This window comes from Ammospiza caudacuta, chromosome 4 (assembly GCF_027887145.1).
Source record: "Ammospiza caudacuta isolate bAmmCau1 chromosome 4, bAmmCau1.pri, whole genome shotgun sequence".
NCBI lineage: Eukaryota > Metazoa > Chordata > Aves > Passeriformes > Passerellidae > Ammospiza > Ammospiza caudacuta.
The window spans coordinates 57854109-57870388 of record NC_080596.1 but is presented as its reverse complement, the minus strand read 5'-3'; the positions used below and the strand labels follow the sequence as shown (position 1 = coordinate 57870388).

Genomic DNA, 16280 nt, shown 5'->3' with positions numbered 1-16280 from the left:
AAAATGCATATTTTTAGTGTAAAGTCTGTTCTGGTTTCACACATTAAAAAATTACTTTTATACATTTTAAAAATTCAAAAGCCTAATTAAAACCAAAAGTCAAGTAGATTTTTTGTTTTGAGAGCAAATATATTGTATCTATTATTAATCCTCTATATATTTGTCAATGCTTTTTCTTTAAATGTTTTATGAAAGATATGCTCTAGATTTTAAAACCAGTTTTTAAATACCAGTTAGTTTAGGACCACCCCTATATTTCTGGAAATCAGAATATATTCAGTGTGAATTGGAACACAGTCAAAATATTCTGGTTTTACTAATTTACTCTACCCTTGGTATTTACAGTGTTATTTGAACCTATATTTTGTGTTCTCTAGACTGGTGGCCATGGTTTATTTGGTGAAATGTCAGTAGTGGAACTACGTGAACGCCTCGCCCTACTCAAGGAAGCACAGAAGGCAGCAGAGGAAGAGAAGAGAGATCAGATAATTCAAGAAAAACAAGCTAAGGAACAACTTATTCTAGACAAACTGGACCAGATTTCCCAATTCAGAGCAGAACTTGGACGAGCAGCTGCTTTCAAGTGAGTATAAAACAGCATGTGACATTTAAGACATTGCAACTTTGTTAATATTTTGCCAGCCCTTGAGAAGAAGAACAAATAGAGAGCAAAATACAGCCCTTCTCTACTTTTGTCAAGGATTACACTGGGGCCAGGATTTCCTTTTAATTCTTGAAAATAATTTTCATCAGATTTAACAAATCTTTTTCATCATTTATGGTTGAAGACATCCCATAGGCTGGTGTTGACAGTATTACCCCAGGATTCAGAGCCAATAATATAAATTCAGAAAGAAGTTTTGCCTTTCTTCTCTTCCTTTTCAGCTAATCAGAACTAATTGGATGTTATGAGAATAATTCTAGCTTGACACTTAAAGTTATTCCTCATTCTCATCTAAACCAATATTAGAGCTGTATTTTTCTTCCTTGAATTTGATCTGTAATGTTAAAAGGAAGGAATTATTCTAGAAGTTAAAAATATTTTCGGAAGATTTTTTTATAGCAATAATGAGTTATAAATTAAATACATTATAGCACTAGATCAAAAAGAAGTTCTTTGCTTACAGGCTGAGCATATTTTGCATTCATGACTAATATTTATTATTCATTATCAAATTTATTAATCGTTGTCATAAAGGATACATAACCATCACAGGTGCTTCACATATGCAGAAGAAAGGTCCCTTCCACAAGGGTTTTAAAATCTAAGTTAATGCTATTAACAAATAAAGCTGAGCAGGAAGAAAGCCTGTGTAAAAGTATACAACATGGCACACCTCTTGCTCTTACACCATTTTTACTGCATCTTAAATATTTGCCACTTTTTTCTTTCAAATTGTCTTTTATCTTTTCCCTTTTGTGGCTTTGAGAGGTAAGTCCTTGCCTTGCCATATTTATTTTGCAAACTGATGTTCAGGCTGACGTTCAGAAGGCATATTCTATCAGGCTACAAACACATGTTTTTAGACATGTCTTAGATTCACATTTATTGCCAAAGGTGGCTTCTCAGAGTTCAATTCATGTTAATCATTTATCATCCAATTCTACATCTCAGTTACAGAAGGCAGTATTGATGTATTCCTTTAGTTTTCACTCTTCTCAGCTGTAATTTGGTTTGTTGCTGATAGCCAGTCTCCAAAGACTGGAGTTTTACTATGTTAGTGCTTGAGAAGAGAGTTTAATATATTTAATGAATCAATAACTGCAGCTGCAGTGGATAGACTCCACAGAGCAGTGACCTTCTTTTCTATGGCATGTATCAAGAAAAGATTTTAAGACTTAAGAACCTGAAATGGGGTTGGAGCTAGAAATATACTCTCATTGCTAAACAGTCAGTATTGTGAAAGCCTGTGGGCATAACTCAAGCCACTGCTTTCCACTAGAGAGGCAAACTAAGCATTAAGAACTTGTGTACTACATAAAACCTGTTTCACTGGTACCTGCTCAAAGAATCATCTGTTCTAGATGTGCAGTCTGTGAATTTTCTATAGGGCTGGGTTCCTTTAAACTAGACTCTTTGGCTCAATTCAGAACTAAAACTGTTCTGATCCTGAAATAAGTTGTGCTTGAATGAGAAGCTTTGATTCACTTTTTGTTCTGTCATGTGAAATGCTTTTTAGAACAGACCAACATGCCAAAGATAGTAGAATCCAAATTAAATTATACACTAAATTTCAAGCCTCTGACTCAATCAGTCAATCTGGTCAGATTCTTGGTAAGTTACACAGTAATTTTAATGGAGCCCTGTCTGCTTTCTAAATTAAGAAATATAATGTTTCATTATAGATGTTAGAAGGCATTTTCCTTTCATGGTTCCTAGGCAATTTATGTATGTATACAATTTATGTATATGTTGGAAGTAATTCCTATAAGAAGGCATCATCATAGTACACCAAAAATCCTTTTCTTTGAGAGTGTATTTCATGCATTTTCATACAGAATCCAAATCTCTGGTGTTATTTTTGTTAATACAGAAATATGGCATGCTGGCCATGGCATTTACAAATGCTAGACACTTCCATGCAGTTTTTATTTCTCTCAATGGAAATTATGGGCTTTGTGCATTAAACCTTATTTGCAGATCTTGAATCCCGAAATACCTCTCAAACCAGTGTGAGTGATTGTTTGGGTTCTATTCTTCATATGCTGCACAGAAGGTGTAAAAAGCTAATTTTTGTGTTTACAGAATTGATTCATCATTATAGGGATAGCAAGCAAATCTTGCCAATGGTCCTCAGAAGTTAGCCTTATGCATCAATATAAAATTACGTGTTACATCCTAAATTGCATTGTGTTGAAGGCTTCTACTAATCAGCTAAAGTATGGCAGCCAAACTATGCTAAACACCTGCTTTAGTGACAGCTGGAGTTTAATCAAGTCCCTACCAAGTAGGTTCCTTTCAATAACATTCACAGTCATACACCAACACAAAAGAAGCACGTTGTGCAAGCATATAATGAGCTATATTAAACAAAATAGGAAATGGAACATGAAAAATTACAGAGACATTGGCCTTTAATAGACTGCAAGCTGTGGCATCTATCACAGCAATGGCTGTGTGAGTGCTTGCAGGGTGGTACATATACTGGATATCCCTTTAATTGCTAGAATTGCACACAGTTTGAAAATCAGCACTGTCATTTGAAGTGGGCAAGCAATTCTGCTCTCAGCTCAAGCACCAGCAGAGTTGTGTGTGTTTGAATACAGGTTAATGTGCTCATATGACATCCCTGTGTACTTGAGATACAACTCCCTTTCACTCAGTAAGGGACATGTATTACTGCAATCAATCTGAGGGACATGTATTACTGCCATCAGTCTGATGCCCTAAGGGTCACACAATAGTTCAAACCATTCCTCTGAGGCTCCCTCCATCCACATTATCTGTGGTTTGGGGGGAGAGTTACTTTGTGCTGGACTCAAGGTCTGGAACTGCAAGTTCTCACCCTTCATGTGGTTTAAAGCTGTCAGAGGAGAGCAGGACTGATCCTCCCTGAGTTCCTTGTGTGTGAGGAAGATGTACAGACTGCCACCAAGGCAAGAGTTCCCTGGATGCCCATCTCACTTTGTGGTAATGCACACTGGACTCACTCCCAGCACTGGATTACAAATGATGGAGTGTTTGCCAAGATGGCAGAGCAATCCTTTCTCTGCCTGCCACTGCCAGGGCTCAAACCCCTCCCTGACAAGGGGCATCAACCACACACACTGAGAGAAACCCCTCTCTTGGCCTGAGCTGGGGAAGGCTGGGCATAGTGTGAAGGCAGCCAGAGCAGGAAAATGAGGAGAAGGAGAAAAAGGAGGAGGTAATGAGTTCTTCACTATCATTGAAACAAAAGGGGGAAATTTATCAGTAATGATGAATCAGAAATATGAAGATCTGAAGAGAAGCTGTAAAAAAAAAAGACAGGCTTTTCTCAATGGTGGCCACTGAAGGGACAAGAGGAGTATCAGGAAACACTTTTTACTGTGGAGATGACCAAGCATTGGCACGGATTGTCCAGAGAGGTGGTGGGGTCTCCATCCTTGGAGGTGTTCAAAAGCCATCTGGACACAGACCGGGGCATGGAGCTCAAGTGGCTCTGCTTAAGCAGATGGGGTGGTCAAGATGACCCCCAGAGGTCCCTTCCAGACTCAGCCATTCTGTGATTCAGTGACTGAACTTTGATTATGCAACTTCAACTTCATTTTTATTTCACATGAGGAAAACATTGCTATGAATAACAATCATTTCCCCACCTAAAATTAAGTGCTTAATAAGTTAAATTTTTTTGGAAGGGAGCCAGATTTTGAGTGCTTAAATCACTCACATTAGTACAAAACAATAATCAGTCTAATAGTGTAGTGCTCTTAAATGTCAAAATAGCGACTGCCTTAATAGTGAACTGTTAACAATTAGACACATTCACTTTGCTAACCGCAGTAACTTAGAATTACATGGTGTAGGACAGAAAAAGGCAAGGAACTGTGAAGTATAGACAGCCCTACTCACTGAGGCTATAAGAAACTTTTTTTTTAAATTGTTATTTGCACTATAAGCAATTCTCTTTTAAAAAAATATTTGTGTTTTTGCACGAGACTCCTTTTTGTAAGGTGAGCTCAACCTCCTACAAGTATTGAGTCAGTTAAGAGCTGCCTACAGCTCTTACATACATCTATCTCTTTATACTTGTGATAGAAAGCTGAAGTTTGAAAATGTAATTGAAGAGCCAAATATAGATTATAGGAGGAAACTTCTGTGCAAATCTTCAAATTTCCCATTTTTTAAATAGCTGAGAAGAATTTTCATAAATTATCACCTAATTTTCCATTGATCTGGAGAGGAAGAGGTGACAGAGATCATAAGAGGTTTTTCTATCCTGAGCCCTCAAAGTTCTCAACTGATGACAGAAAACTAGAATTTTAAAATTTCTTTTTTCATTCCTTCCTCTCTTGGAGTTTCTGTTATGATATGGTGTGGCATCTGAAAATCTATGGGATTGGCAGCATTAGTGGCAGGAATAGTGTAGATGACTGGCACAAGACTACATTTAGAAGAGGAATGAATATTCTGGAAATAAGCAACTATTTACAATATAGAAATATAGAAGCAGCTGCTGCTGCTTCCTGATGTTAAACCTCTTGCTATATTTCCTTTAACTGTATTTACAAGAATCTGCATTTGCATGTAAGGAAAGATTTTGTTGTTTATTCTCACGGACAAGATTTAATCATCAAGTATTTACTTAAAACTGTACTGTTATATTCTCCTTTATCCTTTGGAATGCAATGCCTTCATACAGTGCAAATAGAAATAAAACATGTCCTCAATTAGATTAAGTGATAGCACACAATTTTTAGATTTACAATATATGTTAAAAATTAATCTCAGTGTAGCAGAGTATATCACAGTGCTAAAGAGGATAAGGAAACATTATCCTAACCAGATAGCATGACACATGGAGCAGAGGGGTTCAGGGAGAGTCTCAGGAAAAGTAATTGGAAATGAGAAGCCAAGCCTAACTGTGTCCCTTACTTAGAGTTCACAGTCACATTTCAGAATGTCACACAGGTCATATTTCCCCTTCATCCAGTTCCTGAGGATTTGGAGACCTCTAGTCTGGAATGGCTGCACTGAAGAAAACTTGTTATCACAGAGAGTTTCCTATAAGCAGAGATAAAGCTAACAAGGCAGGCAAAAGCCACCTCTCCCAAGATAAAAGAAGTGTTTGGATCCCTGATACAGACACAAAGGCAAATTGGTGGGTATAGCATCAGAAGGTACTTCTTCCTTCTTCTCCATCTGCCAGCTTCTTGAGAAGTGTGTCTTCTACTGAAACCACCCAAGATTTAAGGAAAGAGCTCAGTTGTAAAGCATTTCTTTTCAAAAGACAACTTGTCTGTAAAACTAGCCCTGCCACTGACAGAATGAGAGCTACAGAATCAGTGGACAGTGCCCCAGTGCACTCTGCTCTGGGTCATTTGGAGTCTTTATTTGGTTTCCAATAAAAGCAATTGCCATGTTGCACCACTGCAACATAAAAAGACATTTTATAAAACTATCCTTTGCCAGCTGCTCCTAGCAGATCTAACATGGCTGTACAATTGTGTACATTCCTTGGAAGATCTGACACTTCCTATAGCTCTGAATTTGTCCAGAGAATCATACAGCTGCTCGTGACTTAATATTAACTCTACAATTTGATCTTACTAAGCTTAATTCGGGGGCAATGTTGAATAAAAGAGAAAGCTGGATATTAAGTGAGTCACTCTGGTGTAACTTACATGGAGAAGTTATTAATAAATTGGACCAATTGGATGAAAATATGTAAAACCAGATGAAATGTAAATTCCAGGGGACAGAAAATTGGCTACAATAGAAGTGGGGGGAAAGGAAGACTATCCAATAATGTCTTTGGTATGCCTTACTTTTAGGCTGCACATGCTGCTATCAATTTATGCTCACACAGAGCAACTAACCTTAATTAATACATCACCATCCCATTGATTATGTATCTGGGCATTGGGATTACACAGAAAAAAAAATCTTTTATTTGCCAAGGAATACAGCAATCAAGATGAATACTAATGATCATATAAGGCAAACTCCATAGTTCACACAAGCAAAGACCTGCACTACTATCCCAGGTTTTGCACATTGTTTTTCTAAAGAATGTCATGTCAGGCTTGAAATACTTAAGATATTGTCATCATGGCATCCTGTGGGAAGAAATTATTTGATGTGGTTTAGTAATGCTGTTCTGTAAACAACAAGAGGCAAATTGTGAGTACCACGTGCAAGTTATATTTATATGATTTAAATCTCTTTTGAGTCTAACTGGTTCTCAGAAGCAAGAGCAAATTCTTTATTACCAAGGTAATATGTGCTCAGATGAACTTATTCTGTGGGATGATAATATTTTACCTTCTCATTGTTTCTTTTTGACTTCTCAGGCAAGAAGAAAAGAAAAAGTCCCAGCCTGGTGAAAGGCCCATGAAAGATGAACGCATTTTAAACCTGCAGAAGAAGATTGTAGAGAAAACAATGGAGCGTAAAAAGCAAGCAGGACTCTTGAAGATTAGCCCCCAGAAAACCAGAATTGTGCCAAGCAAGGTCTGGTTATTACATAAGGAGAAAAGATCTGCAATAGACCTGCTGTTCACAGACCTTTGCTCAAGTGCCAGCACTGGCAAGGGGGCAGAGGCAGATGGTGCCATACATGGCTGGCAATCACACCCTGCCCCCTGCCTAGGCACCGTTTCTCCAGCCTGGCCTTGACCTCACCTTCTTTTCCCACGTTCTGCTGTCAAGAGCAGGACTCATCCATTCAACACCTGCCTTCCCACTCTTACCACCACACACTCATCCCACCAAGGCAGCACCTGACCCCATCTCCACCTCTGGTCTTTCCCAGCTTCCTATCACACCATACTAGGATGCTCACCCCTCTCCCACCCAAGGCATGTTACAGTTTATCATTCCCATGGTTTTGTGGAGAGTTGCACCAGTGTTTAAGTCATCCTAAACTGGGCAACCCACTCTGCTTGCTTTTCTGTTCATCATGCCAAGTTTGATGCTAACAAGTTTGCCAGTCATGTGAGCAAACAAACTGTGTTGTCAGCCAGCAGGATTATCAAATAGAAGTTTAGTGCATTTGCTAAAGAGAACCACTGTATCACCTGCAGTCTGACCATCTCTCTGTTCTTCCCGCAGGATTCTTTTCAATGGAACCATTGGAAAGAACTGGAAGAGAGTCGGGAAAGACAGTTCAGAATGCTTCAGCATGGCTTTATGGACAGAGAGGCTGTTCAGAAAAAGGAGCTCATTGCAGCAGCAAGAACTGGAGCCAAAGCCTGTATACTGCGCTCTGATCTGAAATAAAATACATTTGGAACAAATCCAGGCCTGCTGGAAATATCCCAGTGTACCTATTTACTACAAGGTTGAGTTTTATTCTTATTTCACCTTTACAGTGTGATTAGAAAAATGTGGGTCTTACAGGCACAATAGAATAAAAATGTGCGGGGAGGTTGTAATATCATTTAATTTTTTATGTTCTTTTATAATGATAAATTGATTAATTATATAAGGATTTGTTTTCTGCTAGCATCAAAAGCTTTAAGAAATTGAAATTTAATCATCAGAGCTCCTAGAGCATAATGGCAAATATCTGTGTAAGAATGTCAAGACCTGTATTTCTGGTTTGTATACTATGCAATGGTTTGCTACACTCATTTTTCCAAAAGAATAAAAATGAGGGCAAACCCCAGGGAATATTTGTTTACATTATACATCTTTTCAGAAGGCATGGTCAGCCTAAGTTCCAAACATGTCTTCTTACATGACAGTAACTATGTAAGAGGATTGCCAGTTTCAACACTGTTTTAGGGGATGAGGGAAGAACTGTTTAGAAGGTTTAGAGGATGTGAAAGCCTCCAGAAGTAGGAGTCTGGATTCATTGACCCAGGCAGGCCATTCCTCTATTTGCAGACGTAAATTTCTTCAGTCTTAAAACAGTAAAAGGAGAACATAACATTGATCTCTTTAGGGAGCTGCTTCCACAAAAAGTAAAAATTCTGTTACTCACCTAGAAGATAATTTGCCTTCTGACAATTTCTATACTGTGTAAAACAGCTTTTAAATCACAAAACTTATCCAGGCGCAAAGCCAAGGAGGATATAAATCAAAATTAAAATCTGCCCAGCATTAGGACTATGCAAGATATTTCTATTTTAACTCAATGCCAGTTACTGTTTAATTATGGCTATTGCAAATATTTAAATTGAAGGAGACTTTCACTGACATTAGAGTAAGGCAGCTGCTTCAAAGGCTCTCATAACATTGCATTTCTCACTTTTTATTGAAGGAGGTCTAATGGAATTCTTTTATTGCCATCTAGCTGTGAAGATCACTTCCACAGCCCACAAGCTGATAAAATGTGCTGTATTTTTCACTCCAAGGAAATGCTCTAGTAGTCCACAAAGGCAATGCAGGTAGGGCTCATGCTCCAGAGCAAGAGTTAAGGAACACAGGACAGTGAAAGATGGAATCACAGAAGTAGAACTACATAGAAAAGGGAACTGTGATGCCATGTCTAGTACAGTATTGTATATCTTTAAATTACATACTCTCAGTGGCAGGGAGTTTGTCTTCCTTTGTTCAGCATTCTTTTGCAGTGCATTCCAGAGCAACAAAGCTAACTGGTGACTCTTAACACCTTGATTTTCCAGAAGCCAGCAATTAACAGCTGACACTCATGCTCTAGTATATTGCATGGCTGAACAGTTCTCAAACTTTTCATAAGAATTTTTAAAAGAAAAAAAAAGCATCATTAAGCAGATATTGAGATAGTGGAAATTTCAAATCCCCATCACACTGCAGGTTTCTTCCCCTGTGATTTTGGACCAAGTTTTCAAAATTCTTATTGAATTGCAATCAAGCTGGTTCAGAAATATTTCCTTCTCCATATTTTCTTTGCTCTCAAATGAAATAGAAGAGGAATAGAAGAATCTCAATAATCCAGCTGTGGAATTTTTGCCTTCAGAGATAACAAGTAGGCCTATTACTGCTTTGGGATCTGATGCATAAAGTCATCTTCAGAATCAACATTTTGAGGAATGTAAAAGAATGTGTTTTGAAGAAAATACCAATATATTCCTATATTGGTATTTTTGTATCAATATAGCCTACTGATTTTTCAGTGATGGCAGGCCTTGCAACAGAATACAGAGAATAACATAAAAAATACCACCCTGCTCCTGACAAATATGTATAACTTGATGCTGAACACAACAGATCCTCTCCAGAACCACTCTGCCCTGGCTCCTAGAGCACATTTCCTAGTATTCCTGTGTGGTACATGGAAACCTGAGGTGAGCAATGCAGAGCAATCAGAGGTCTGGTGGGACTTGTTAGCCTTGTGTTATAAAAGCAGCTGCAGTGGCCCTGGAGCCAGGTGAGCTGTGAAGGCACCCAGCTCACTGAGACTTGCTGCCTGTGGCAGGGACCGTGCACCACCTGCTGCAGCCACACACAGAGAACCGAGGGAGAAACGCCTCCACACTTGCTTCACGGGAACGCAGGTGGATGAAGAATTCATGATTCACTCATTTACACATTTGTTACACCATTTGCAGCCACGAAGAGGAGCCTGAGTGAACAAGGCTGACTCTGAAATAATCCATCAAAACAGAGTAACAAAATCAGAGGTTGCACCTGTCTGATCATAGTGACAGACTCATAAGGAAACATTTCTAGTGCTGGAAGCTGCACATTCAGAGATCTCTCATTTCAGCACAAGCAGCCAGACCACATGTCCTAGGGTGACGTTATGGTGCTTGTATCCCCATGCATGTGTTCTGTTTATGCTGGATATCATGTTCTGTGCCTTCAAGGGTGGCTCTGAAGAGTGAAAGTTCTGTTTTGTTCTCAGCCGCTCCCCCATGGCTGGCAGACACAGACAGGACAGTACATGGTGCTGCTTGTGCTTTCTGCTTGGCTTTTTGCTTTGCTTTTGCTCCTGCTTCTGCTCTGCTCTTGTTTTTTGCTTCTGCTCATTAGTCAGTTTAGCTAAGCAGTCTGAATTTTTCCCTGGACTGTTTTTCCTTTCCCTTTTTTGGAACCACTCAAGCCTGCTCCGGACTGGGACCTGGGAACACTGAGAGAGAGTTTGCACCCTGTGGCTGCAGCAGCTGCCCCAGCACCGGAGGGACTGAGAGCAGAGCGACCACTCCCAGGAGAGACTTTGTGAATTTAACATCTTTTTCAGAGCAGTGAAAGAGTGGTGTCATCCAGTATTGTTCATTTTGTGTGCTGGGGAGTGCTGTGCCTGTTGAACAAACAGGTTTTTTCCACTTCTCTCTGAGGAATCTTTCCTGAACCGGTTAGGGAGACGGGCCATGTGGGTTTGCTTTCTGGAGGGTCCCCCTTTTGGAGTTTTTTTCCCAAATTTGCCCTAAACCAGGACACCACAGAAGCCTTCACATGCCACTAAGGAGGTGAAGGAGATGTAACAAAGCCCAGATTAGCTGAGGAAAACCAAGGCCTTTGCCATGTGACAGGCACTGGACACGGGTGCTCCCCACTCAGGTACCACGGTCACTGCTGATGGCATTTGGCTCCCTCCTCCACATCAGCCTCAGGAACAAGGGAAAGCTCACACTCAGTGACTGCCATGCCAGGCAATCCAAACTGCCCTAGAGAACATAGGTGTTTCATTATTTAAATGAAATTAAAGACACAGAGATGGTTATGTTGGGATGACAGGGAAAAAAATACCCACTACAAATCTCCAGCACTCCTTGCCCAGAGGAGGAGAAGGGAAGACAAGTCGCTAGGGGAAGCTACCAGTTCATCTATAAACAGCCAAATTGCCAGGAACAGGACAGTAAATCCAGAGAAGGACAGCTTCTTATTGGTAAAGGTATGGTACAACTGTTGAGAAAACCCTTTTTGATAGTGAGGTGAGGGCCTTGAAACACCTCTGCAAGTGTTTATGAGTTAGACATTGGATCTGGAGTAATTATTCCATGGGTAAGAGGTAACTGTCTCCCACACTGATGGCTCTGAAGAATTTTGCTCAGTCTTTTGGAAATACAGTGAGAAAAATAATTTCTTCACAGAAAGTGTGATTTGATATTGGAATGGACTTTCCAGGGAGGTGGTAGAGTCACCATCCCTGGGGGTGTTTAAGGAAAGACTGGACATGGGTATGGTCTTGTCAGCGAAAATGGAGAATAAAACTCCTTAACACCAATACAGTGCTAAAAAGCAGGCATTACTTTAGTACAACACCAGATGCACAGGGGGTATCTTGGCCTAATGTGCATGCCTGGCTGAAGGTGATATATGGGTTTATTAGCCAGAGATCACAGTATCACAGAATGTGCTGAGTTGGAGGGGACCCACAAGGATCATTGAGCTCACTTCCTGGCCCTGCACAGCACCTTCCCCAGGAATCACACCATGTGATTGTCCTGAGAGCATGGTCCAGGCACTCTTTGAACTCTGTCAGGCTGGTGCTGTGACCACTTCCCTGGAAGCCTGTTCCACTGCCCAGCCATCCCCTGGGTGAAAAACCTTTTTGTAATATTCAACCTAAACCTCCCCTGACACAACTTCAGGCCATTCCCTTGGGGCTTGTCACTCACCACAAAGCAGAGATCAGTCCCCGTCCCTCTTCTTCCCCTCATGAGGAATTTGTAACTGCAAGGAGGTGTCTGTCTTCTCAGGCTCCTCTTCTCCAGGCTGAACAGACCAAGTGCCCTCAGCAGCTCCTTTTCCTCAGGGCACTTCACCATCTTTGTCACCCTCCTTTTGATGCCCTCTATTAGTTTAATATCTTCCCTATATTGTGGGGTACATATTAATCTGAGAAGTGTTAGATATGAAGTTGCCTGGGTTTGCCCAGTGAGCCTCAGAGGGGCCTCTTGAGGGTCCTGAGGAACCCCTGGTGGTGTGCCCGGAGTTGGTTCTCACCCTCGGTATAAAAGCTGCACAATGTTTCTGAAGGAACTGCATTGGCTTGGCTTGGGACAAGGGGCAGTAACCACCATAGCTCCATCGAGGGCTCTTTCTGCAGGAGCAGTTTGTAACACTGGGGTTGACATGGTGGTGTTCAGTCATCAGTGGGATCTGATGATCTCAAAGGTCTTTCCCGACCTAACTGATTCCATAGTTCTGAGATTCTGGGGAACGTTTCCAGAACACGGGGGGCGGGACGGGAGATTGAAGGGGGGGGGGGGAGGGGGGTAGGGAACCCCACCCCAAAGCTCACACACACTCCACCTCCAGGTACAACAGCTCAGGAGAACACAGCAAAAGCACGGTCTGGCTTCGGCCGCCCTTTCAGGGTCTGTCAGGCCCGAACGAACCCGAGGACGGGGAGACCTTTCCCGAGGGGTGGGGAGTGAACTCAGCGGGCCTCTACAACCCCGCTTAGGCCCTACGCCCGCGCGGAACTACAGCTCCCAGCACGCCCCGCGGCAGCCGAGAGCAGAGGAGGTGGGGCCGCCCGTCTAACCGCTGTCTGATTGACGTGCGCTTCGACCACTCCGCGAGCGCAGGGCCGCAGCTCAGCCAATGGTAAGCGAGCGAGGGCGGGCGCTGCCGTGGGCCGCTGCCGGCTGCCTCTGAGGTGAGCGCGGCGGGCCGGGGGCTCGGCCGGGGGGGGGGAGCGGCGCTGCTGGGTCCGTCCCTTCCGCTTGCCCGACGGTCCGGGGCGGCAGGTGAGGAAGGGGACGGGAAGGGAGGGGGAAGCGGAAAGGGAAGCGGCCGTTCCCGGTCGCAGTGGGGGGAGCCGAGGAGATGCGGCCGTTCCTGCCGGTGCGCGGGGCTGGGCCGGCGCCGCCCCCGCTCCGGCCTGAGGACGGTGCCCGAGCCCCTTCCCCGGGTGCGGCCCTGGCCGAGGGGTTCCCTCGCAGCCCCCGCCGGGAGCCGCGTGGCGGGTCCGCCCTGCCCGGCCCGGCCCGGCCCGGCCGGGTGCTCCGGGGCCGGCTCCGCCGCCGCTTCTCCCTGCCCGGAGCGGTGGGTGCGGGCACGGCCGGGCTCGCTGTCCTGCCCCGCCTCCCCGGAAGGGTCTGCTCTTGTCCGGAGGAACGGCCGGGGCTCGGTGGATGGAGCTGCATGAAGTTGTCGCTCTGCCCTCCCATTTTGTGTGACAGCAGGAGTGGGGGGAATGTTCTTCGCCTACCTCAGCCCGCACCTGCGCTTCATTACAGGATGTGGAAAGACTCAACTATTTTATTTTTAATGGTTTGTTTTTTTGTTTTTTTTTTTTGCTGTATTCTGTTTTTGGGATTATTGAAAGCGAGTTGTGGCGTCTCTCGGAGAAACTTGTGCGAGTAAGAGCAGTGAGCTTTACTTCTGGCCTGTATCCATTTTTCTTTGCTGTGTCTGGGATAGGACATACGGCCGATGAAAAGGTTCAGTGTGTTGTTTTGTTCTGTGGGTGGGTTTGAGGGATTTCTTGGTTGTTTTTGGAACTGGTTTGGGTTTTTTAGGTTATTCATGAACATGTCATATTTGTCTGTAGGTGTAACTGCCTGCTTAAAGCAAGCAGACTGGTGTATTTCTGTTTATACCCTATTATCTCTCATCTTTACTCTTTTTATGGTGCCTCTCACCAAGGTCTCTTAGTATGAGAACGTTTTACCTAATTTGGGTAACAGAGACTGAGTTTCATTTTTCACTAAAGTTTAAGAAAATGAAAGCATCTTTAAAAGTACTGGAAGTACACGATAGGAAGGTGTAAAAGAGTGAAAAGTTAGCGTTCTCCATGGTAAAAAAAAACTGAGACCAGCGCTTTGCGCCTGGTGTGTGTGTCTTCTGAAGACAAAAATGCTGTTACGCAGATGCATCTTTGTTACAATGTTTCCTGTTGTTAGGGGTACAAAAAGACGTGGGGTAGAAGTGAGAAGCTTTAAAGGCACGGTGATGCCTTGGACTGGCTGCCTAGAACAGAGGCTAGATAGAGATAAAGTGGGTAAGTGGGTATTTATTGAAGGCTTTTAACAGATACACCTTGGGCAGTGCAAGAGCCTCACAGAGGCTGCAAGCAAGATGGGCAAGAGTTTTTCGGGCAGATACATGTTTGGTCTAAATGCATATCTGGGGTTAATTGTCCGATTACAGCTTCAGGTAATGAAGTGACATTCCCCCAGTTTACTTTTGTTTATACTTTTTGGGCCTGAGGCTGTGATGATGACCTCGGTTTTCAGTCCTGGAAGGATTATTTTGTCTGACCAAACTGTGATGGGAGCTTTCTAACGTTCTATATGAAAGTTCAGAGTTAAACACTAATCCAGTACAGGATCTGAAAAATACAAAATTAAAATGTAAGGCATCATTTGGATATTCCATTTTGACAAATTCAACATGTAATGGTGGTGTCAGCTGTGGCTTGCTCATTCCCAATGTTTGGATTGACATTATTGGTTTCTTTAAGTAAGTACTTCAGTGAATTTGTCATGTTTAGGATAAATATGAATTTAAGCCTTGTCTGTGTTAGTGAGACAGGGAAAATGTCTATCTCTTGGTTCAGACATTTTGCCTCCATTCACGTGGGAGACCAAGATTTCGTTTTGAGAGTGGTGCAAGAAAAGTTTTCAGTATTTTAAAGAATCAATTGTTTTTGAGCGGTAATTCAAACGTGTTTGATTAACTCAGCTTGAGCTCGGTTAAAATGTTGACTTTTTTTAGAGGAAAAAACAAGATACTTAAATGATGAATAGCAGTAGTTACCACTCCTGGTGTGAAGATTCTTGATTTAAATAGCTTGACCTTTTCTCTCAAGTACAGAGAAAAATTGGTACTTGTAGTCTTTGAAATGTTCTTTGTTCTGAGATCGACACTGTTTAGGAACAATAACTGCATGTGCAGAACTCTGCAGATGACAGGAAGGGCAGTGGCCTTTTCTGGTGCTGTACCGTCCTGCAGTGAAGCAATAGAAAGTCTGTACAAGTTAAAAGTATTTATTGGCTTGCTAAGCTGATCTGCTAGGTTTTTACACAAAGAAAAGTCTTTTTACTTCTTAAAAAGTCATTATTCTAGAATTTCAAAATGATGTCTGCATGCATCTTGCTAGAAGTCTCACAGATAACTGCAGCTAAAGTGGGAAGTGAAGTCTGTGGATTGAGGCAGTAATTCTTTGTATTAAAAACTCCTTGGTGCTGGGTGGTTTCATAGTGACTGCTGGAAGAAGAGTGTTATAGGCTTTATCATTAACTTGGGCTGTCCAGGCCTGTGTAACAAACTATGTTATTAAGTTAAGTGGTCCTGCACTTTTGAAGATTGTTGAGGAATTCTTCCAGATGAGTGCATCTCTCAATATGCAATGTGTTACTAAACTTTATCTGTGGTATATTTAAGAAAGTGAACTCTGCTTTGTTTTCAGAATGTTTGGGCACTTGATGCTCATTGAGGTTTCCCAAGTAAGCCAATAACATGTGGAAATCTATAGCCCCCAGAAAAGGTTTGTTCTTAAAAAACAAAAAGGTTACCAGATCATAGGACTCCTTCCATAGTGTTAATAAATTCTAGCAGTTGGATTTTCTTAGTAAACAGCACTCTCCTGACATGAGCCATGTTGATATTGATGAACCTACCTGTGATGATTTAAGGTAGTTTTACAGTGATGAGCTTCCCTGTGGCTGTCTATTCTCAGCTTAATTCTTCAGAAGCAGCTTCTGAAGAGGTATTGAGCCATTGGCAGCTGGAACATCTGTGCCTTATAGGTACTCTC

General features: G+C 42.1%; 1 protein-coding gene across 2 annotated transcripts in view; it reads left to right on the top strand.

Moving 5' to 3' along the window:
- Window positions 1–8220, top strand: part of CFAP99 (cilia and flagella associated protein 99) — a 31063-nt gene extending 22843 nt beyond the window's left edge. For both annotated transcript variants that reach the window (XM_058804037.1, XM_058804038.1), the window contains 3 exons: window positions 378–583; window positions 6994–7153; window positions 7754–8220. In XM_058804037.1, coding sequence (XP_058660020.1) covers window positions 378–583; window positions 6994–7153; window positions 7754–7921 — 534 coding nt within the window. In that variant the 3' untranslated portion in view covers window positions 7922–8220. The remainder of the gene's footprint in view (window positions 1–377; window positions 584–6993; window positions 7154–7753) is intronic.
- Window positions 8221–16280: the final 8060 nt, after the last annotated feature.